Source organism: Elaeis guineensis, chromosome 3 (assembly GCF_000442705.2).
Source record: "Elaeis guineensis isolate ETL-2024a chromosome 3, EG11, whole genome shotgun sequence".
NCBI lineage: Eukaryota > Viridiplantae > Streptophyta > Magnoliopsida > Arecales > Arecaceae > Elaeis > Elaeis guineensis.
The window spans coordinates 107,045,624-107,067,627 of record NC_025995.2 but is presented as its reverse complement, the minus strand read 5'-3'; the positions used below and the strand labels follow the sequence as shown (position 1 = coordinate 107,067,627).

Sequence of the window (22,004 nt, the reverse complement as noted above, 5' to 3'; positions counted from 1 at the left end):
AAATAATTTTTTAAATTATATAAAATGATCGAATTATTCTTACAATTATAAAGCAACAGCTACAATAATACTGTCATATTATAAAACAGTACTGTCTTATTGTAATGTAATATTATCTTATTATAAAGAAATACTGTCTTATTATAATGTAAGGATCTTATAAAATAGTACTGTCTTATTATAAAATAATATTATTTTATTATAAATTAAAAATATTATAAAATAGTATTATCTTATTATAAAATAATACTACTTTATTATAAAACAATACTGTCTTGTTATAGAACAGTGATGTTTTATTGTAATATAAAGATATTATAAAATAATACTGTCTTACTATAAAAAGTACTTATCTTATCATACAACAGTACTAGCTTATTGTAAAAGAATACTATCTTATTGTATATAGGTATAAAGATAATTTTAGTCATAAATAATTAGTTATTTTTAATTTATATTTAAAATAAAAATTTATTTTTAATTGAAACACAATTAGAAAGCTGCTTGTAAATTGAAACTAAAATTAAAAATTTATCCTTCATTCTCCGTTGGTATAATCTTGTATTTCTTACCGTTAACTCAATAATATAAATTACTAGTGGGTCACTCTCCCATTTGATGAACTGATGCGCCAAGTATAACGAATGGATTAGTGTGATTCACGAGATGAGCATAATTTATGGGTAGACTTTGGTATAAAATACCAACGTGCTCATCATAAGTGGCCGGAAAACTTCTTCCCGCTTCCAAACTTGAGGCCTCAAAAATATTTTTGATCAAATAATTATTTGCTATTTCTAATTTTCTTTTCATATTTCCTCAGATTCTTTGCGGTCTACAAGATGTAACTTGGGCCTGTAGATAATCAATGTCGGCAAAAGGACGTATGGAATAATTATTCCCATAAAATTTCATACAAAGCGCCCCCGGCGTTGGCCGTTACTTCTCGCTTCTCAGGTACTCCCCCTAAAGTCGCTCCCCACTATGGAATCGCCAGTGCCACGATCCTCATCTGGAAACTTCTAGGGTTTCTCCTTGGTCCCCTCCCCTTCTCCTCTTGATCGAACTCCACCGGATTCCTCCGCCCATGTCCATCAGATCCGGCGGGCGGAAGGTGTCCTTCGACCTTCTCGCCAGCGACAGCTCCGGCGACGACGGCAGCCTCTCCCTCCGGCCGGCCTCCGATCCCTTCCTGTCGAACGGCGGCGAGGACGGCCGCTCGACCCGCCGGAAGCGGAAATCCAAGGCATCAAAGAAAAGGAAGTTGGCGGAGAGAGCGGCGGTTGCCGGGGATACAGGCCTTTTGGCAGGATTGGATCATCAGACGCCATCCTTGGCCGAGAATGGTCACTGTGAGGATGGGATGGGATTCGGCATCTCGGAGAACCGATCGGTGGTGGAGTCCGTGTGTGAGAACACGGTGGTGGAGCCGGCGCCGGAGCCGGAAAGCTCCGAAGTGAGCTGTGTTTCTTATGTGGAACTGAGGCAGAGGAACGTGAACGGGAGTGTTGGGGATGAGCCGGGGGACGAGGAGACCAGCACCAGGGAGAGTTCTCAAGGACAATGGAGGCCAGAATCTAAAGGTAACATCAGTAAGCTGGCGAAAGATGGGTCCTTGGATTGGAATCGGGTAATGGAGGAAGATCCAAGAATGTCAGGAGGTAAGTGCTTAGCCTGGTAAATTGTTTGTTTACTTTAATTAAAAAATTTCTTCCAATATCAATTAGTTTTAGCCGATCACTCAACATGACAAAATTTTGTGTTTAATGTGCAATAGCTCTTAAATTATGTTTTTTGATTGCATATAATAATTGAGTGCAAAAGGGCAGTGCCATCTGGTAGCAGTTCGGAACTGGGGAATTCTTAGGATTTTCAGTTCTGTATGTCGGCTAGCATGGTTATGGTACATGCTTAGATATATTGGATTTGCCATTTGAGGGGTTGTGATGCACTTATGGGTTGTATGGCTGTAGGGCTGAAAATGGATTGGACATGGATTGGATAGCAATGTATACATGCTTCTGTCTGTTTCTATTTGGTATATATGAATACGGGTACAAGATTGGAAATTGACAATACAAATATAAGTGCAGAAGTATGTAGGAAACTTATGGGTAGGGATATTATTCGACTTTATATTTTATTAACTGAAATAAGTGTATAAGCCCCCCAATACATTCTTTTATTATTTCTCTAAAATAGATAAATGATTTGTACTAAAAAAAAAGTGATATAATTGCATCTAATTAATCACTTGACTTTTCGTTAGATCCTAATAATTTTGCTACGTTACACTGACTATTAAGGCTGCAATCAACCAAATCAAAGATATCACCATATGGAAAGAAAATTAAATTAAAGATATATTGATGTCTTGTCTTATTTGCCTTCATAGTTTACTACAGCTAATTTAGAGTAAGAAAGTAGTGAAATCCAATATCTGCATACGGATCCAATATCTCTGTATCCGTTAAGATTGTCAGATTGCCTAAGAGAGGCTAGGTGGCAGACCCTTGGTATGGCCTAGGCAGTGTGAAGGTAGCTCATGGAGGAATACATCTCAAGCTTTTAGTATGCATGCCTTCAATCACATTCATGAATAAGCATGTGCATATATTATATATGCACTCGTTTTCACCATATATGATGTTTTAAAACCTACTTTTCTTGCTTGAAAAATTCAAAAATCAAAATCCACAGGAAGAAGGAGAACAACAATGTTTTTACTGCTACTGCAGCAGACAGGTTGCAGGCTCACAACTAGGTAGCTCATTGGTCCAACACCTAACAGGAAGTGGTAGGAGGAGGAGGAGGGCATGGAAGCAGCAGCCAACAAGTTGTAGATCCACAATGAAGACTTTTTAAGGAGAAGAGGAGGAGGAGGCAAGTCAAGTAGAGGCTAGCAAATAGAACTAAACAGAAAGAAATTAAAAAAAAGGAGAGGAAGGGGTAGATGAAGAAAATTTAGGAGTAGAAGGAAAAGAGGAGAAAAAGAAGATGATGATTGGTTTGAAGAAGAAGAGGAAGAAAGAAAGTGAGAAAGAAAAATGTATACACAAAACCTGGCACTAGTGTTGGCCACTGCAGTCATCTTTGCCACTTCCCACTACTGGTAGACTTGTTCGTAGATGTTGATTAGCCCACTAGCTACTGCTAGGTTTGTAAGAGTCTTCAGTTCCCTCTTTATGCTGCATATGAGGTTCAAAGAGAGGAAAGAAGGGGAAAAGAAACCCTTAAAAAGTACAATTTAAGCAAGTTAGGCGAACGTGCCAGATTAAGTCTTTATGTGGACATGCAGTGGCAGCCTTTTAACAATGCTGTTATCCTATTTGTAACTGCTTTTTTTTTTTTGATAGAAATATGGATATAGTTATTGGTTCGATGCTATAACTAATAAAGATATCCAGATAGATTCGGAGACATAAATAGATCCATAAGGATATCTCCAATCCATTTTCACCACTACATGGCTGTCATCCTTGTAATGTTGGCAATTGATTACGTTCTAGAGAATAAGGGGAGCAGGGCTTATAATGTGTGAGAGCTGTTAAGATTCTCTGATACCTTTTGTTACCTTTGTCTCTTCTGATGTATTCAATTAATAAATGCCTATTTGAAGAATGAAGTTCTAGATTCTGTGTCCGTCTTCTAGTATCTGGATGCATAAGTTCAAGAATGGCATTGGTTAAGGGGTCTGGGTATTGGGAGGGCTATGTAGAATTTCAAATGATCCTGACAAAAAGTAAAATGACTTTATTAATCTCAAAAGTGACTTGTTTCATTCTCCACAATCATGGGACTGTTGTTTTCTAAAATAAATATTGTTTTTATTGGTTATGCTTTTTATTTTTATTTTTCATTTTTGAGGTGATGGGAGATAAACCCACCCACTTCATCATTATTCTTACTTTAAATGCTGCCTTTGTCATGTGAGTGGTAACTTTATTTACTCATTTAGGAAACAATATGTTATGTATCTAGATATGGCAAAGCATGGCGGCAAATCTTCATATTATTGTGATTCTAATTCTAGTCAGAAATTGGATATCAAAATTTTCTATACGGTAAATGTATTCGTTGAATATATGATTATTGAGCTAACAATATGTATATTTTCTTTCACTTTTGTACTCTTCTAATGCCACTTGTATACTAAAATTTAATTGACTTTGTTGCACACAGGAAGAATTCCATTTATTTACTTTTGATTCACAAGATACTCATAGTGATACATCCATTTGCATTTATGTATTGTTTGCAGAAGTCTTATCTTCAGACAGTTCGCCCATAAAATACTTTATTGGAGAGATTTATGGTGGTAATTCACTTAGAAGCACAATATCTGCTGGGAACGAGAAGAAACGACAGGGGGTCTATAATACTATGTTCCATGTCCCATGGAGATGTGAACGGGTACAGCTGTGCTTCTGATATATGTATAGTTGAATTAGTTATGAATGACATAGACCCAATGTTGAAAATTATGTCTAGGGTTTATTCTTTATCATTATGTTTTACTTGAAAGTCTGCACAATTTAATTGATGTAGTAGACATATCATATGATACTTTTTGTGGTGTTGTACTTGCACAACTAAATTGCTGGGGCTAATTTAATATTCTGCACAATGTAGCATAGCTACATACTCATGAGGTATTATCATAATGTTTTTAAGGTTAGAAATCTCAACCTTACCCTGTGTCATGCTGCATTGACCCATATCAACATGGGGGTATCTTCCTGTACAGCGAACCTTGAATAGATATGGGTAGACATACTGCATGTTGTACCACACTGGTTCATGAATTATGTAATTGTGGGGGCATGCTGCAATATTTCAAACCCTAGATCTTGTCAAGACCATTTAAAAAATTGGAGGAGTCAGCTAAAGTCTTTTACTTTTTATTTTAATGAATTACCTTGGAATAGTATAATCCTTTGTTAGGGGATACATCTCTGACATTAATTACTATTTTGCAGCTTATTGTTGCAGGCTTCTTTGTCTGTTTGGATTCATTTCTGTCATTGCTAACTATTATGCCAGCACGAATTCTTATGACTGTTTGGAGGGTGCTGCACACCAGGTGGGTTGCAATCTTTTCTTGTTAATTGGCTCTCTGGAATAAAAAATTGTGCTTGTAGGCGATCAGTGTACGTTTTTATTTTATTATTTTTTTTTTTTTGTATTTTTTCATTGCTACTTTTATATTGGAGCCTTTATGATCTAGGTTTCTACATTTATGTTTTTATGATGTATGAATGGCATCATATAATCATTAGGGATCATGAGAAGCATATATTCTCTTATGTTACACATAAGATACCATTTGTAGTTGACGTCAGTAAAGAATCAAACAACGACATGTCCTAAGTAGAATTTATTGTTTTAAATATCATTATTAGTAATACCTGTTTTTGAAGGTTCTTCCTTTTTAATTTCCTTGCACTCATCTGTCGTAAGTCCATGGCATATTTAGAAATGTGAATTCCTTGTCTCAGCAGGATGCCTACTACCTATAGACTGCTGGAAATTGAATTACAACCTGCTCCGCAAGTTGTTTTCTTTCAACTTCTCCATGCATGTCATGCACTTATAGCAGTTCATCTAATTACCTTCTAGATAGGTTGGTTTTTAGTGAAGCATAGTGAAACATTAAGGGCAGTGACAAGTAGGTGTGTATTGCTTTATGTGATTCTTTTGTTTCACTCATTTTTCTACTTTGGATCACTATTCTGTTGATGGTCATGATTTTCTCCAACTCATAAAAGCTGCTTATTAACCTAACCTATTCGTGGCAGGAAGTTTCAAAGGCCCAATGCTGCTGAGTTAGCAGATTTTGGTTGTTTCATTGTGTTGGCTATAGGAGTCATTACACTACAAATGACAGGTCGGGTAAAATGTCTGTCCTATTCATGTTTCTTCCAATATTCTTTCTACATGTACATAATCCCTCTGCGATTGTCTTCTCGTGCATCAGATATCAGTTTAATATATCATATCATACGTGGACAAGGAATAGTCAAACTTTATGTGGTATACAATGTCTTAGAGGTGAGAAAAATAGAATATATAATTTTGCTAATATGCACCATACGGATACTGATACGAATTTTTCAAATTCATGACAGATATTTGACAAACTCTGTCAATCTTTTGGCGAAGATGTTTTGCAAGTTCTGTTTAACTCTGCAGAAGGGCTTTCAAATTGTTCACCAGACAATATGATATTTCAACTAATGAGATTTATCTTGGATGAAACAATAGCTATCATTGCATTTGATATCCTTTATGACAAATGGCTATTTTTAATTTTCATTTACATGGATTCATTTCTGAATTGGATTTCCTTAACTAGGTATACTTGTCCATTCTTTCATCTTATTGGCTCAGGCTATCACTTTATCAACTTGCATTATTGCCCACAACAATGCTTTGCTGGCTTTACTGGTGTCAAATAATTTTTCTGAGGTTAAAAGCAATGTATTCAAACGTGTTAGCAAAGAAAACCTTCGCAGTTTGGTATACTATGGTGAGTTAGTTTCTTTCTTTTTCTTTTCTTCTAAATTCACATTGAACCAGTAAAAGGAAAAGTGGGGCTGGCATGTTATTGTTTGCCCATTGTGAATTTATTGTTCTAAAACATTCGTTGTAGGTTAACCTTATGTCAATCATTGGTAAAGGTAACCATTGTTGCAGACAATGTGGTAAAGTTAACCATTGTCACAGACACGAAGCTGGTGAGATCATGTGTAAATGTATGTACACATTGTTTATTTAGTTATCATAATGTTTGTCACTTGATTAGGTTAACCGGTCATGTGCATGACAACTTTGTGTCTTGCAGTGAACTCATCAATAATTTACCAAAAAAAACCATTTGCAATTCACATTTTGATTGCTTGTAACTTAATAATGTTGCTTCAGGGGAATACAAGTTCTTGCATTAAAGGAGTGTTCACAACTGGCAGAGAATCATATACCTTCATGCACTCTATCTTCCATTGCCTTACTGTCAATACAATTATTGGTCTTTTTTCATGCAAGATTTCCATTGGTAGCTGCCTAAGCACCTCATGTCTTTTGATTATAAGATCCAGGCATGCTTTATCCTAGGTGTGCTAATCTATGTCTTTTGTATCACTCTCTCTTGCTGATAGGTCATTTCATGATATCTGCGTTTGATTCTCCCTTAAAATCCCACTATTCAGATCTTGATTGGTTTTAAAAAGACCTTTATATCTGAGATGTTTGAGTCAACCAATCATTCCCTTAGATCGTAAAGGTGGTCCATAGATCCTGCTAATGATACAAGAACAATCATGAGTAAACTATATAGAGCAAGGTTTTAGATACTACAGCATGGGGCCATCCCAGTTTTCTGGTGCAATAAAACACCTCGTGTCCCAAAACTCGGGATGTAGATGTCTTATCTCATTCTGATCCATTTTGCAACTTGTCCCATCTCAACACTTGAGATGGTGTTCCATCCCAACACTCAGAATGGCGGGACACCAATAAACAAATAATAAGACAACAAGTAGAGGAGGGAGGGAACAAGGGGAGATAGTACCAGGCATGTAACAGTCCAAAATTTGCGGTTTCAGAGGTCATTATTTTGCATTTGGTGTTCAGGCTGTTTACCACGTGCGAGTTAAGCATCAAAGAGTGCCTTTGTGTTACCTTTTATTAGTGATCATATTCCCTTTTTTCCTGTCCTTTTAAACGCTTGCCCATAAGAGTTATTACTTTGCTTGGATTTATGTGTGTTTTAAATGATTTTTCATTATTATGTTATCTCATATGGAAGTGAAAATATAATGCAGAAAGGATGTATGAATTTAAGAGGTCAACTTAAATTTCAGATTGTTTAAATTGCTTTCGTAATCAACAACAAATGAATAGTTAGCTGTGAGAATATTTGTTCCTTGTAACTTTGCATGTGCTTTGATGTATATATTGGAGGAATTCCATTCTAACATGTCATTAAGTATTTCTTTATTGAGTTAAGATTCTATATCAGTTTGCCCCTTTGGCATCTTATTTTTGCCCTAAGAGAAAAATGTGGTTTAAATTGTCCCCTCCTTTGCTCGCTCTCGCATGAGCACTAGCTCCCCCAGTTCCTTCTTGGTCTAGATTGTAAACTGATTCCATGAGCTTAATATTGATAGGTTTCCCTATTTGCCAATTTATTTTCTAGGTTTCACTCTAAGCCCCTATCTTGCATAATATTGACTTGGCTGGGGGACTCCAACTTGATATAGAGGGCTAATGGTAGGTTGAGAGTCAATTGTCAAGCCAAGCATCTCAAACTTAAATTCACATGTTGATCTGTAGAGTTTAACCCAAACAGCTGGCAAAGGGGTTGTCAATTAATGTACTAAAGCAGGATTTCAAGTGCTGGCTATTCCAATTTGTGCCAGTTGGCACATACTGTATTAGGCTAGTACCGGCACCCAGATGTCTGCACAACATCTATTAAGTTCTTCTTTTTAATATTTTTAGTTAAAGGGCTTGTTATTTATTTATTTGTATATTTGTTTATCTATTTATTTATTTATGCTTCGGCATGTAAAGTCACATTTGCCAGTTAGGATGGCATGCACCATGTCAGCTTGTGTTCAGCACAAGTATAGGCACTTGTATCTGAATCCTTGTCTAAGAGGTGGATGCTACTTTTATGTTGAAATTTACTTTTCGTTCCCTATCATTGAATTTCATTCAAAGTTAAAAAAAGTTTATGTGGTTGCTTCTACAATTATTGCCTACTATCAAACTATATAACCAATATGGTACATATGCTATCCCCTAGCCTTTCAAGACTTATGGTGGGTCCCTTTCTTGGCAAATGTTGCTTTTTCTGGTAGTTCAGTTTCAATTCATAGGGTTAGCATCAAGTTGAAAGCTAAGGGTCAAATGCCCCTAAATAGTGATTGATTGGACTTTTGACCCAGAAGACTGATGTATATCAATGAACCGTGAATTGATGGCCAGTTACTCATTTATGCATGGCAGCAAATAACCTCACCTAACCTTTTTATGTGGCATTCTTTTTGTTGCCACTTCAGCATTTGTATACTTTTTATGCATGGCATCAAATAACATTCTCATGGAGTCAACTAGGTGATGTGTGTGTATGCCATATTTTTTTAACATCTCATTTTGATTCTTTTTAGTTATGTGTCTCTTGTTCTGTTGGTCAAGATTGAACCTTAAGATCAAGGAGCCACATACCATAGTTGCTAGTATAGTATATATCAGTATGTATCTGTTTTGGCCAAATCCATGCAATTTTGGTATTTGAAGTGATATATAACCACTTCATTGTTTTGCTAGCTTGATAATAGTTCATAGAGCATCCTCAAACTGTAATGGGTCATTATCACTATATTGTCTATTATTGTGAATATGCCCTTATTGGCTTTAGATGGTACGAACAATTGCACATGATTTTAGTGTTTTTACTTTTGAACCTAAAATAGCTAAGAAAACACATAAATTATGTTTTAAAAACTTTCCTGCTCCAAGTTTTCCTATTGTTTAAAATTTTTCTTAGTTTTCTCTTGCACTTAGTTGTCTTTTAATATGTACAATTTAGCTGGGATTTCCGACCCCAAGCCATGGCATTGTAGCTAGTATACTATCAAGTATCAACATTGATATGGTACAAGTGTTGGTCATAACTCATAACTGATATGCACCTAATAGTGGTATCCTGATCCATATTTATTATTTACATGAGTTTTCATGGAACTCGCTTGAACAATAATAAGGACCTAAAGGTCATTTTCCATTATCTGTGGTTTCATTCACAAGATTCCAGTCTATCTCTTTTACTAAATCCCAATCACAAGATAAGCACCGCTGAATGGCACACAACAAATCAAGAACCGTGGAAAAAAAGCTCTAATATTCATTTAATATTCTTGTATATTTGGACCTTATGCTATATTCTTGGGGCATCGCATAAGAATCTGAATTCAACCTTTAACAAATAAACATGACTAGTTTAGCTACGTTTGAAGGTCTAGATGTAGGTGCATCCATCCAAGTTTTGCATGCACATGCAGAAATACTTCACATTTGCAAGACAACTTACAATTGTAAGTATTAGTCGCTTGATTCCTTCTGTTATCACCCTTTCGTTTACTCGTGTACAAAAATATGTATGTATATGTATTTATTTATCTCTAGATATGCATATGCATGTAGGCACTTGTATCTACACGTGTATATTGGTAGCTTACATGTATATATATTTGTTATGCACATAAATATTAACGAATGAAGTGTTGGTGTCATTGGCATGGCAGCTGTGTCACAAATCATGGCATTAAAAAAAAAAAACAAAACAAAAAAAAACTTTGGATTTGGTACCAGTGGTACTAAGACATATGCAGGGTTGTGCCACACATGCATGCCAAATGTCAGCGCTAACTCATCTTGGTATCATACTGTTGGGTCAGATTGGCACTTGCATTCTTGATACATACACATTTATGTTTGCATGTCTTCAGTTTGTGTGCTACATTGGTTTTGAGTCACCAAATCTTCTAGCAAAAGACTTACCATTTAATACGTAGTCCAACTCTCTCTCTCTCTCTCTCTCTCTCTCTCTACCATATATAATATGTAATATGTGTGTGTATATTGTCTATTCTCCTCCTTGAAGGTTGAGGCTTCAATCCTGTTGGCACAAAATCAGTGATGGAGATTTTTTATGGATGATCCACACCATTGATCATGATTTACATCATAAAAATTATGCACGAGCTAAAACTCATTGTATTTTGGATGTCATTTGTGTATGCATGAAATGGTCCAAAAATAAACTGTTTTAATGGCTTGATATGAATTTTTTTCATGGTTTACACTATGGAAGCGTCTAAATCTATTGGATTCTGGTTTACATGTTATATGATGTGTATATTATGATCAATGCTATGGATTATCCATTTATTCCTTGTCATATAGTTTAATGCACTATCATTATAACCGTTGTCCATTTTTGTGGCCACTTGATGCATAGGTAGGATGACAAACACATGCTTTGTCAGTTTGTAGATACTTTCGATGATATAAATAATGATTAACAGAATAACAGTATCAATTTTCAAATTAAAATGTCTATTATTGCTTCAGCAGGATTGAGGCCTTCATCCTTTTGGAAGGAAAGTAGTCACTCCTCTCTCTACACACACATACACACGCACATAATATATGGATACATGCATGCTTACACACACACACACACACACACATATATATATCTCCATATATATACATATATAGACACATATATATATATATCTACATATCTACATACATATATACATATCTATCTACATATCTACATACATATATACGTATATATATACATATGTACATACATATGTACATATATATATATATATATATATATATATATATATATATATATATATATATATATATGGCAACAGAAATAGTTATCTGATTTCAAAATCTTGGACCTTACCTTTTTCATATATATATATATATATATATATATATATATATATATATATATATATATATATATATATATATATATATATATATATATATATATATATATATATATATATATATATATATATATATATATATATATATATATGGCAACAGAAATAGTTATCTGATTTCAAAATCTTGGACCTTACCTTTTTCACTGCTGATTTCAAATCCAGATATCATTGAGCGGTTCCACATCACAACTTATGTGTTATTTGTCCTGTCTCAGAATATCTTGGAGGCAGAGGGTCCCTGGTTTGAGAGTTTTGCTACTGTAAGTTTGCTTTTTAGTATAAGAATGGTTCCATTATCACTAGAGTGAATGCTTTAATTTTGTCTTATTGAACTAATATCAACTTTTTTTTTTAATCCCCCAGGATGCCCTCCAGGTTTATTTGTGTGAAACATTTATTGATACGATCAAGCATTCATTTCTTGCAAAATTTAATGAAATAAAACCTCATGCATACTCAGATTTTCTAGAAGACCTTTGTAAACAGGTAAATCTACAATTTCATTGCTACTAAATTTATTTGCATCTATCCATCCTAAAACTAATCACTCCTACCTTTTTTGGCTGTGAATGTGGCTTTCTTAACATATCCAGCTTGGAAGCTAAATCAGATGTGGTATGTATGATGGAGTTATAATGCCTCAAGAGTTAACCTTTCTGAATGTGTATGTAGCTATGTACAGATAACATAATGTAGACATGCATATTGAGTCCTGTGAAAACTTTTGGCGATATCATCTTGATAAATCTAGGGGAAGTTGTGATATATTTCTGGTCAATTTTGGAATTATTTTCTTAGCAGTTTTAGGTCGCAATCTATGTGTTTCTATGCAATCAAAACCAGTTTTTGTTAGCTTTTTAATATTAATTTCTGGTTGAAGTTAATGAGTTTTTAACAGAGGTTAGTGCATTGAGAGGACATGTTACTTCTAAAGCCTACTAGGCTGTCTGTGCTATCTCCCCTCTTTGACAAGAAATTGATGCAGGAAAGCAAGTCCTGAGTAGTTTTTTCAGAGTTGCAATCAGCATAATTTGGGATTAGGGATCAGAATGTGTCTCGGGGCTCATTACAAAATTCCCAGCACTATTCTTATTTTCTGTTTTGCATGGAGATTATATATGCAGGATTTTGATAACTAATTCAGCTATCCTCAATTTCAAGTGAAATGGTTAGCTGTGAAAATGTTCACATAACCTTGTCGGCTAAAACAATGTATATGATACCTATTTACAGAGAACAAAAATGTTCATAGTGTTTGGTTCAGTCTGAGCAACTAATCCTTTTAGAAGAGCAATGCTACATTTTTTTATGAAACGCAATTTTTAATATTGAGGAGGTTCATGAGGTAGTCCATGTGGTGGACTCTGATTTATCATTTTGGGTCATAAAATTAATTATATGAGATTACACATTGGAAAAGAAAAATATAGAAGTTTTAGAGAACTGGCATCAATCTCAAGAAACCAGTCTGGGTGTTTGCTAGAAAGTAATTGGGGGTTATATTCCTTCCAGAAAGGATAAGATGTAATCTGCTTATATATACTCAGCCTTTTAGGTCATCTGAATATTGTGCCTGACTTGCAATAATCTGAAAAGCTTAAACTCCAAGAAGTTCCTATCAATTGTCACTAACAGCCAACTAATCTAGTGGCTGTTAATATGCCAATGAATGGAGCAGTCCTTTTTTCTTTCTAATTTGTGAATGAGGAAAGGACATGGTCACTATCCTCTGTACTTATTAAAAAAGAAAGAAAAATAAAGAAACTTCATCAGAAGGAACAAAAAGTTCAATATTTACTAATCTAGGTTTCAATTTTTATATCATTGTATGTGAACATGATCTGATATTGAGAAGTTCCGTGTTTTCTATCAGAGACTTTGGGTGTTCATTGACAAGACAAGAATATGGTGAATGCTTATGGGGCAAAGCTTTTAGAACATGGAAATAGAAGTGAACGAAAAAGGTGCAAGGTTCTAATTGAAACTAATAGCAGAAGAATATTATTTCTGATCCTTTTCTTAATTTTAAGTATATTATTTGAAGATATATTTTAGAAGTAGACTTGGGTGAATGAGACAAACAATTGCTTCGTGTGTGTTATGTGATTAGCATGTCCACAAGACTTGAAGGGAAGTCTTATAAGAGCAAAATGGCATGCTACATTATATGCTTTTAAATGTTCTGCAATTTGAGGGTTTTAACTTTCAAACATAAAAGCCAAGAGTTGCAGATATGAGAATGTTAAAGTTGATGCATGGTACATTGAAGCTAGGATGAGAACGAGTAAATTTAAGCAAGCGTGGAGGTTAAATAAATGGGAGGCTTGTGGCAACTGTAGAAACTACTGAGATGGTTCTGGCAAGTGCAACCTTGACATGGCTTGACACTGCAATGCTTATTCAATGTTCTTTGTTATGGCATCAAATTGTCTTTTTCTTTCGCCATCACCAATTCACATCAGTGGAACCTTCTGTTAGATTAATATTCTGACCAGCACTGTATGCCTCTTTTGGCATTTTTGACTTTTCTGCAAGAATCAGATGAGCACTAACCCAAATTTACCTGACTGTTATGGATTTGGCATCTACCGTTTATTAATTTTTGAGGTAGTTGGTTTGAAATTAGCAAAGTCATGCATTTTCCATTTGCGTTGAATAATCTTTCTTGGTCTTCAGCTGGCATAGGCTTTTTTTAATTGTTTTCCTGTTGAAAGAACCTTGAACTAGTAAAATCTTCTGCCTCTACGAAGAATCCATGGCTCATGGTATGTTTTCATTCTGTGATCTTGTTCAGACTCTGAATGAGAAACCTGATGAGCATCGGAAAGACCTTACTTTCATTCCTCTTGCACCAGCTTGTGTGGTAGGTCATTAGAACTAGTATTTTGGTCCATCAATGACTTCTATTTTCCTGTGGTTATATATCAGAAACCCTTCCTTTCTTGCTGCAGGTCATCCGAGTGCTAACTCCGGTATATGCAACCGTTCTTCCCTATGGTCCATTCCCATGGAGGTTAAACTGGATCATCTTCTGGTCAAGCCTGACCTACATCATGCTTGCCATTTGCAAGATGCTTGTGGGACTGAGCCTTCGCCACCTTGCCACTTGGTACATTAATCAGCGGCTTGAGAATAAACAACATGTGGACTGATACCTTCACTTATATGATTAGTGGTCTGATCCAAGAGGAAGTTCTCTAGCCTGGAGGTTATGATGAGGATCTAGTCAAGCAGTCCCACATTACCAGCTTGCAGATAGAGTTGCTCACGGGACATAGCAGCTTCTTACCTTTGTGCATAAAGCATACAAACCAAGGTATACATCATCGTGCTTCAGTTCCTATATCCATGGAGATCAAACACATAGCGGCTTGCTTGAATTTTGCTTTTATATTACTGCAAGCCCCAGTTGACGATGCAGCAGAAATAGTCCTGAGATCTGGCAGATCTGGAATTCCTTTTACCTCTCTTTGCCGGAATGAAGTACTATAATTCTTTGATGAATTTTTTGACAGGTTAAATACTCAACACACGATACTAGTTTCATCTGTCTCGTTTCTTACTCCCTTTTGTTCCCTCCACTGCAGCATATTTCTGTTCCCCAAAGTCGCCGTTTTATTTACAATTCTCCATTCTCTAAGAGTACTGCTTCGCGTTCCCAAAGCATTTTCCTTTTTCAAATGCTGTGTTCCGACCTTGCCATGGCGAACCCAGATTCAAATGGCAGGGGCAGCTATCAAGGATAAACATAATGGTCTTCCGACCAAATCTCCAATGTTGTATGGTGCGTCTTTAGAGTTGACTCTTATGTTAAGTAAATATTGTCTTTGTTTCCATCCTTGCAAGAACGAACTGTAGGAACACGCGCGCGCGGCACACACGCTCTCTAACCTCAAGAAAATTGCTAAAATTTTAAAATCCCAGAAGAGGGTTTTTAGTCCCCTCCCCCTTTCCCTCTGGTCCTTACTGGATCCGCTGACTCCGGCAAATCCCTCGCATTCCTTGGAGCCCAAAAACGGTCATCAGGTCCTTCGACGTCTGCAAGAACTGCTTCGACCTCGACGGTCGCGAGAAGCACCGCGGGTTCACCCCCTCGTCCAATCCCCTCGCTTCACCATTGACCCAGTTCTTGCCGCCGCGAGCCTCCCCCCGACCTCCGTCCGCGTGGGCCTCGACGCATGCCAGGACATTCGCAGCGCGCATGCGGGAGTTGTTCGATGTCACGATAGTGGGCAACTCCATGCATGTGCTCGCCAACTGAATGCCCACCACGGCGCTGCATTTTATTATGTTTGAGCTTTGAGGCGTATAGGGGTTGTTGAGGCCCCGGGGGTTGTCTTGGTGAGCGACCATTTCTGTGGAGGAGCAGGCGCGGGGAGTACGTGCCGGTGATTGAGCGCTTGGGGTCTAGCGAGGTGAGGCGGGAGTTGGGGAGGAAGCTCGGCCGAAGGGCCGAAGCTCAAGGAGATGTAGTTCTCGGTTTCGCAAGAGATGCCATTGAACAACCCTTGGTAACAAACTGCCTCATGCATGTTATTATCTCTCTACAAATTAATGAAATAACATACGGAGATTAGGCATTTTCACAGTTGCTGTTCCTGACTTTCATTTTCATTTCTTCCAAACAACAAATCTCGTCATGCCTGTTTTGAAAGCATCAATAGAATTACCAATTTTCACATTAGAAAATAATAAATTGGTTATTTTCAAAATATATATATATATATATACTAGTCCGGTGAGCGAGAAGATTTGCTTTCATATATTCGATGTGGGATTAAAAAGGAAAAGAATTTTTAAAAACGTTTGAAGCTGCCAACAAATAGAGATAAGATTGATTTTGTTTTTAAAATTTGAATTTATTATAAATTAAAACTCCAACACTGACAATGTACCAGCTGAAACGTTTCGCTCGCCCTGAACGAGACAAACTTGCACCCTTTCATCTCATGTCCTGACGTGGTCAATCTTCACATCAGAACTTGACATGTGTGATCTACGTTGGAGAAAGACAAATGGATATGGTCCCACACTTTCCTTCTTTTTAGCTGCACTCCGTTTATTATATATTTTTTTATCTATATTACTATAAATAGTGTAGATAGAGAATATCACCTTGTTGCTTAACATCACAGTCATGTTGCCCCTCTCTCTTAGAAACTAATTTATATCTTAATCATACGTGATCCCTTCAAGAACTAAAGACCGTACATCATGGAATCTACGGCCAAATGCTCGTTTGACGATGCTCATAATTTATCGCTGAAAACTTTTTGCAATTTTGCAGGGACGGTTGTGATCATGCCCGTAGAAAAATGCAATGGCATGTAATATCGAATCTCCTTCATCAAGATTTCCCATACACGATCTCAATACGTTGGCGAGGGAAAAAGGGTTCGAGATAAAAGAACCAGCTTTCTTGTATTTTTTTTTTTTTTCAATAAACTTTGTTCTTTCTCTCTCTTCCCTTTTGGCAATTTACATATGAGAGCCGGAAACCGGCTTGGACAGTGGACACCCCCCTTCTGGCGCACCTAGAAGAGAATTCCGCTCAGCCTTCTCTACTCTCTCCCACTCCCCTTCTTTTTACCGAACGACGTCGTCCCTGTTGGAGCTTGGAGGACGGACGGCTCCCTATGCCTTTGCTGTTTGCTGATACTGGCTAATCCAGAGACTAGCTTCCACCTATTTAGACGCCTTTGTCTTTCTTCGATAAAACATGACCAAAATGCTCCTGTTAGTATCGTGCTTTTTTTTTTTTCTATAAGATAGATAATTCAATTTTTTTTAATATAAATATAATAAAAATAATCAAAAAATAAAATATTTCTAAATAGAATAGAAATATCTCGTATGTTGGTCCCAAGAAATAATCCCAACTGCTAGCTGCCCAATTAACCGTTATGTTCGCCTTTCAAAATGTATGCCCAATGATGATCAGCACAACTAAATAGCAAAACTGCAATATCCTACAAGAGGGGGTGGCTGGCATCCTTCTTATATATCTCTGGAGCCAAGTCATGATCGTAGCTGAGTCACCCTCGATGAACAGATACTCGATGTGAAGAGATTGACGAGCATAGATGATCTCGGTCCAAGCAGCACAAAGCTCCACATCAAGAATAGATGTGTCCTAGAGCTGACTACCCTCGGCTGTCATAAGTCTGGAGGTAGAGTTATGGATTACGAAGCCAACTCCTCCGGTCCTCCCTCTAATACTGCGGTCGAAGTTGATCTTGAGAAATCTGAGAGGAAGGGGCTTTTAAATGATAAACATCTAGCGGGTTGCTGCAAGAGTAGGATGAGAGTCTCAGATCTCTGAGACTCTCAAGTCCGCATCAATCACCTCAGCAGCTAAAGCCAAAGCTTTTTCCACCTAGTGTCATGCATTAAAACATTCGACTTGGAACCAGTCCAACACCTGCGTGAGCTTGGTCCGAAATTTATCCAGATCGTATTTAGGCCCAAGTCTGACTTGCATAGTCTCAGGCCTAGCCCAAGGGCCAAAGCCATCCCCACCGGCGCCCATGCATTACCACATTGCCCAACTTGATGTGATGCTGCCATGACAAGAGTAGAATGAAAAATTTGTCTATGAAAGCCACTAAAACCTTGTAGATTTCATAAATTTTTTTATTATGGCCAACTTTCCATCGTCTGTCGTCGGAAACGAACACCTGCAAAATAACATCCGCACAGACCTGTCACCAGAAACGAACACCTACAAAACAGCATCCGTACAGACCGAATTTGTGTCCGACGGGACCCTCCGATGCCTAACTCAGAGAGAAAAGTTGGTGAACAAGAGTTGAATGTAAGCAGTAGCAGAGTTTTAGCCTAGAGTTAGCTTACCAGCCCCGTTTCTCTTATCCCCTTTTATAGATGAGGTTTTCGTAACCGTCGGACGTGGTCCCGTATTTTATGGTGCTAAATCATCGGGCCATAATTACGTAGTGAATCGTTAATTTCTACTGATCGCACTGTGATATGCGGTCGGTAACCATTCGTGACAGTTATGGTATGTCTGGATTGACTGGCCGACCATATATCGGTAGAATCCATGAGCGACCGTCGGCTAGTAGTTCTGTTATGCCGATGGTCTAAGTCGTCCGCTGTCGATCGATAGTAGTCAAATCATTAGTCGGTCAGTCGGTAATAGGTCGGTGCAGTTCGCTCAGTTGGTCGATGAAGAGTCGGAACCGTATATCTATCCGATGTAGAGTCGGAGTTGTATGTCCGGTCAATCGACTGTTGTTGAGTCGAAATCGGTAGTCGCTTTTAGGGTCATATCTGTTTGTGGGGCCAGAGTTGGGTGTCGGTCGGTCTGCGCTGGAGGTCAGTCGGTTTATGGGGGTCGGTCGGTTTATCCCAATAGTTGTCCCTCCACTTCTGAGTCCAATGGTGAGTCACCGCGTGCATTGCCACGTAGTCAATTGTCTTAGACGAAAGGAGTTGTTGTCTGTCATGTCGAATCCCGACTCTGCCATCATATTCTCTAGAGTATGGTCGATCAACTATTTTGTCGTCTTTGAGCTGTCGTATCAGCAGAAAGATTTGGTGTCAGACATCGTTTGCGGAAGATGAGTCGGCGTTAGGCATTATATCGGGAAGGCGAACCGACGTCATGCGATTTGATTCTGACATGTAGATTTCCGTCATGTGTCGGGATGTTATTGAGTCGGAGCTGTACATATGGATGGAAGTGACGTGATTTAATCTGGTGCAGGTGTGTCGAACCATCGGGTCGATGATGGGTCTAGATGCTACCACGTGTCATCATCCGGTGTGGTCTCGATCTGACTACTTTCATCCAGGCCGTTGGGCATTCCTCTATATAAAGAACTACTGTCAGTCAGATATCCATCTCTTATTTTATTTCTTTTGGTGGGAGAGCTCTACCAGGGAGTTACTTTCGTGTGAAAACATTCTTTGTCATTTTCTGTTTGAGTTCCTTTGGAGTTTTGATAGTTCTTCCAATGGGTGAGATTCCTGCAGGGGGTGGTTGGTCGGAGGTTCCGGCCAACGACTCTCTGTCGGGCCCCGGAGTTTTCTTGTTCTCAGATTTGATTATTGGTCGGTTTCGGGAGCGGCATTGTGCTTCGGGCCGATGTCAGCTTTTCACTCCTGATGCCGATGGTGGGGTCAACGATCCATTACCGTATACCCCGCATCCCCGTCTCAGCTGCACGATCAAGGTCATCTTCGATGGTGGATGAAAATCTGAAGCCCTCCTTTAGCTCTTATACGAGGAGGATGTGGTCGTCGACTGGGTGAGACCCTATCTGTTCCCGTACAAGTGGGTCAAGCTATTGATGTGGTTGGCCTATCAATGTGATCGGTCAACCATCTTCATAGCTCAACTCGAGTCATATCGTCTTCCGAGCTGAAAGGTGGACTTTGTCGGAGAAGCCGATTCAAGGTGGGTTTGCTGATTCTTCAGTGGAACGAAGGGCGGCGACGAAGATTAGTCGGTATTTTTGATTTATCTTTTTGTAAAGAAAGATGTAATCAAACTTCGATCTAATTTTGTAACCTTTTTTTTTTATAATGAAAGAAGTACTTCTGTTCTGAAATGCTCCTCTGTATCATCAAGTCTGCAATATCTATTTGTAGAATAATCTCTGAATGTAGATCATAGATCCAACCATTTCGCAGACTTTGTAGAATTTGTTAGTCTCATAGTTTCTGACGTATTTAGTTAGGATAATGATGGTAAGTCGAATATCCATTATCCGAAGCTTGATCGAGTTTATACGTCGTATTGTTTGATAATCGATGGCAAACCGAATATCTCTTGACTGGCCATGGCCATGTCGGTATAGTTTCAATCCAACCTTGATCGTCTTGACATTTTACTTTTTTTAGTTGATACTAAGTCGGCAAATTAGCCAGCTGCTTCAATGGAGAGCCGACTATGAGGGCAGCATGGTTTTTATGGAGAAAGTTTGCGTCGCCGGCGCTGGCCTCTAGTTGAAGTCAGTGGGTCGGTTTTGCGAAGGAACCGGAATATAGTCGGTGTTGAGATAGTCGATCCTCTGACTTTTACAGTGAAAGTCGAAGTATATTCGGTGTCGAGATGGTCGATCTTCTGGCTTTTTACAGTAAAAGCTGAAGTATATTTGATGTCGAGATAGTCAATCCTTTGGCTTTTATAGTGAAAGCCTGCATACTTGATGCCGCTTTAAAATCACAGTCGGGACATCGATTTTTGCAAGAAGATCGAAATATAGTCGACACTAAAGCAGTTGATTCTTCGAGTAGTTGCATTTGAAAAGAAGTCGAGTAGAATAAAACATCCGTCATGCTTTTATTAGCTAATTGTCAAAACAACAACAGCATCGTCGTGAGGAGTTTGAATTTCTTGAACATCCTCTTCCGAAAAAGTTATTACATTGAGTTGTTGTCGTTTCGCTAACTCTTCTTTGGGAGTTATCCCTCAATTTAGTCATCTGGGGATCATATTGATGATTCTTATAGTTGGTTGATTATTTACAGCTTCCTTAGTCGGCTGGGGCCGTCGATTAGCTGGAGGTTGAGTCGGTGGATCCCTCCAATATTTTTTGAGATAGCCTCATCGTATCATGGCCTCTATCTCATCCCTGGACTGGATGCATTATTCGGTGTCGTGACTGTGGTCATGATGAAATCGATAATATTTATTTCGATCGTGGCTTTTCGATGGCGCTCTTATCGGTGGGGGGTGTCGTAAATATCCTGTTATATGTCGGCCTTGGTTCTGTTTGGCACCGGTCAGAAGCTTCTTCGTCTGTGTGCATGTATTTGTATGCACGCTCCAAGAGTTTAGCATATGTTCGAGGGAGAGTCTTATCCAGTGAATACGTGAATCGAAATCTTCTCAGATCTCTTTTCATGGCCGATATAACCATGCCTTCGTTGAGGTCCTTGACCTCGAGCGTGGCCATGTTGAATCGGGCCATAAAATTTCAGAGTATTTCAGTCTCTCCTTGTTTGATTGATAAGAGACTATCCGAGGTTCGCGGCAGCCTCCGACTGGTGCTGAAGTAGTCCACAAAGGAATGTTCCAGCTATTTGAAAGAGTGGATGCTTCTCGACCGAAGTTCGGAATACCAGGCTCGAGTAGCTTTTCGAAGTGTGATTGGGAAGTCGATGCATAGAAGAGCATCTGTTGCTCCTTGGATTATCATGAGAGCCTTGTAGCTCTCAAGGTGATCAACTGGGTCAGTGAAACCATCATAGGGTTCCACATGCGGCATCTTGAACCGAGTCGGGATCGATTCATCCAAAACATGTCGAGAGAGAGATTGGACGATACGAAAATCAAAACCGTTTGAAGATTTCTGACCGTCCACCTGGAGTTGGGCGAGTCGGCAGTCGATTTTCTCGAACTTATGTTCGTAGTCTTTAAGCCGCTGGTGGTAGAAAACTCCAGAGGTTGAACCTCCCGATGAGTTAGAGGGAGAAGCAGACGATATTCGCAGT

At 38.2% G+C, this 22,004-nt stretch overlaps 1 protein-coding gene across 4 annotated transcripts; it reads left to right on the top strand.

Moving 5' to 3' along the window:
* The first annotated feature begins 795 nt into the window (after positions 1 to 795).
* LOC105041125 (protein POLLEN DEFECTIVE IN GUIDANCE 1) lies at positions 796 to 15,109 on the top strand. Of its 4 annotated transcripts, none has more exons than XR_012139920.1 (12): positions 796 to 1,661; positions 4,262 to 4,413; positions 4,980 to 5,083; positions 5,799 to 5,887; positions 5,978 to 6,051; positions 6,129 to 6,279; positions 6,362 to 6,529; positions 11,706 to 11,803; positions 11,907 to 12,029; positions 12,137 to 12,158; positions 13,417 to 14,406; positions 14,495 to 14,605. XR_012139920.1 is itself a non-coding variant. In XM_010917948.4 (11 exons), exons 1-11 carry the CDS (start codon positions 1,088 to 1,090, stop codon positions 14,693 to 14,695), a joined length of 1,803 nt encoding a protein of 600 aa, XP_010916250.1. In that variant the 5' UTR covers positions 800 to 1,087; the 3' UTR covers positions 14,696 to 15,109. The 4 variants fall into 4 exon arrangements, 2 of the variants coding, with proteins under 2 accessions (XP_029119228.1, XP_010916250.1); XR_831345.4 differs by having other exon boundaries at positions 14,338 to 14,406; positions 14,495 to 14,563; XM_010917948.4 differs by lacking the exon at positions 12,137 to 12,158 and having other exon boundaries at positions 800 to 1,661; positions 14,338 to 14,406; positions 14,495 to 15,109.
* The last annotated feature ends 6,895 nt before the right edge of the window (positions 15,110 to 22,004 follow it).

Bases quoted from the DNA above. Each gene is read 5' to 3' on its own strand.
- LOC105041125 (XM_010917948.4), top strand. From the start codon at position 1,088: ATGTCCATCAGATCCGGCGGGCGGAAGGTGTCCTTCGACCTTCTCGCC. The intron at 11,804-11,906 runs GTAAGTTTGCTT...TTAATCCCCCAG, and splicing joins GGTTTGAGAGTTTTGCTACT to GATGCCCTCCAGGTTTATTT. The intron at 12,030-14,337 runs GTAAATCTACAA...GATCTTGTTCAG, and splicing joins TAGAAGACCTTTGTAAACAG to ACTCTGAATGAGAAACCTGA.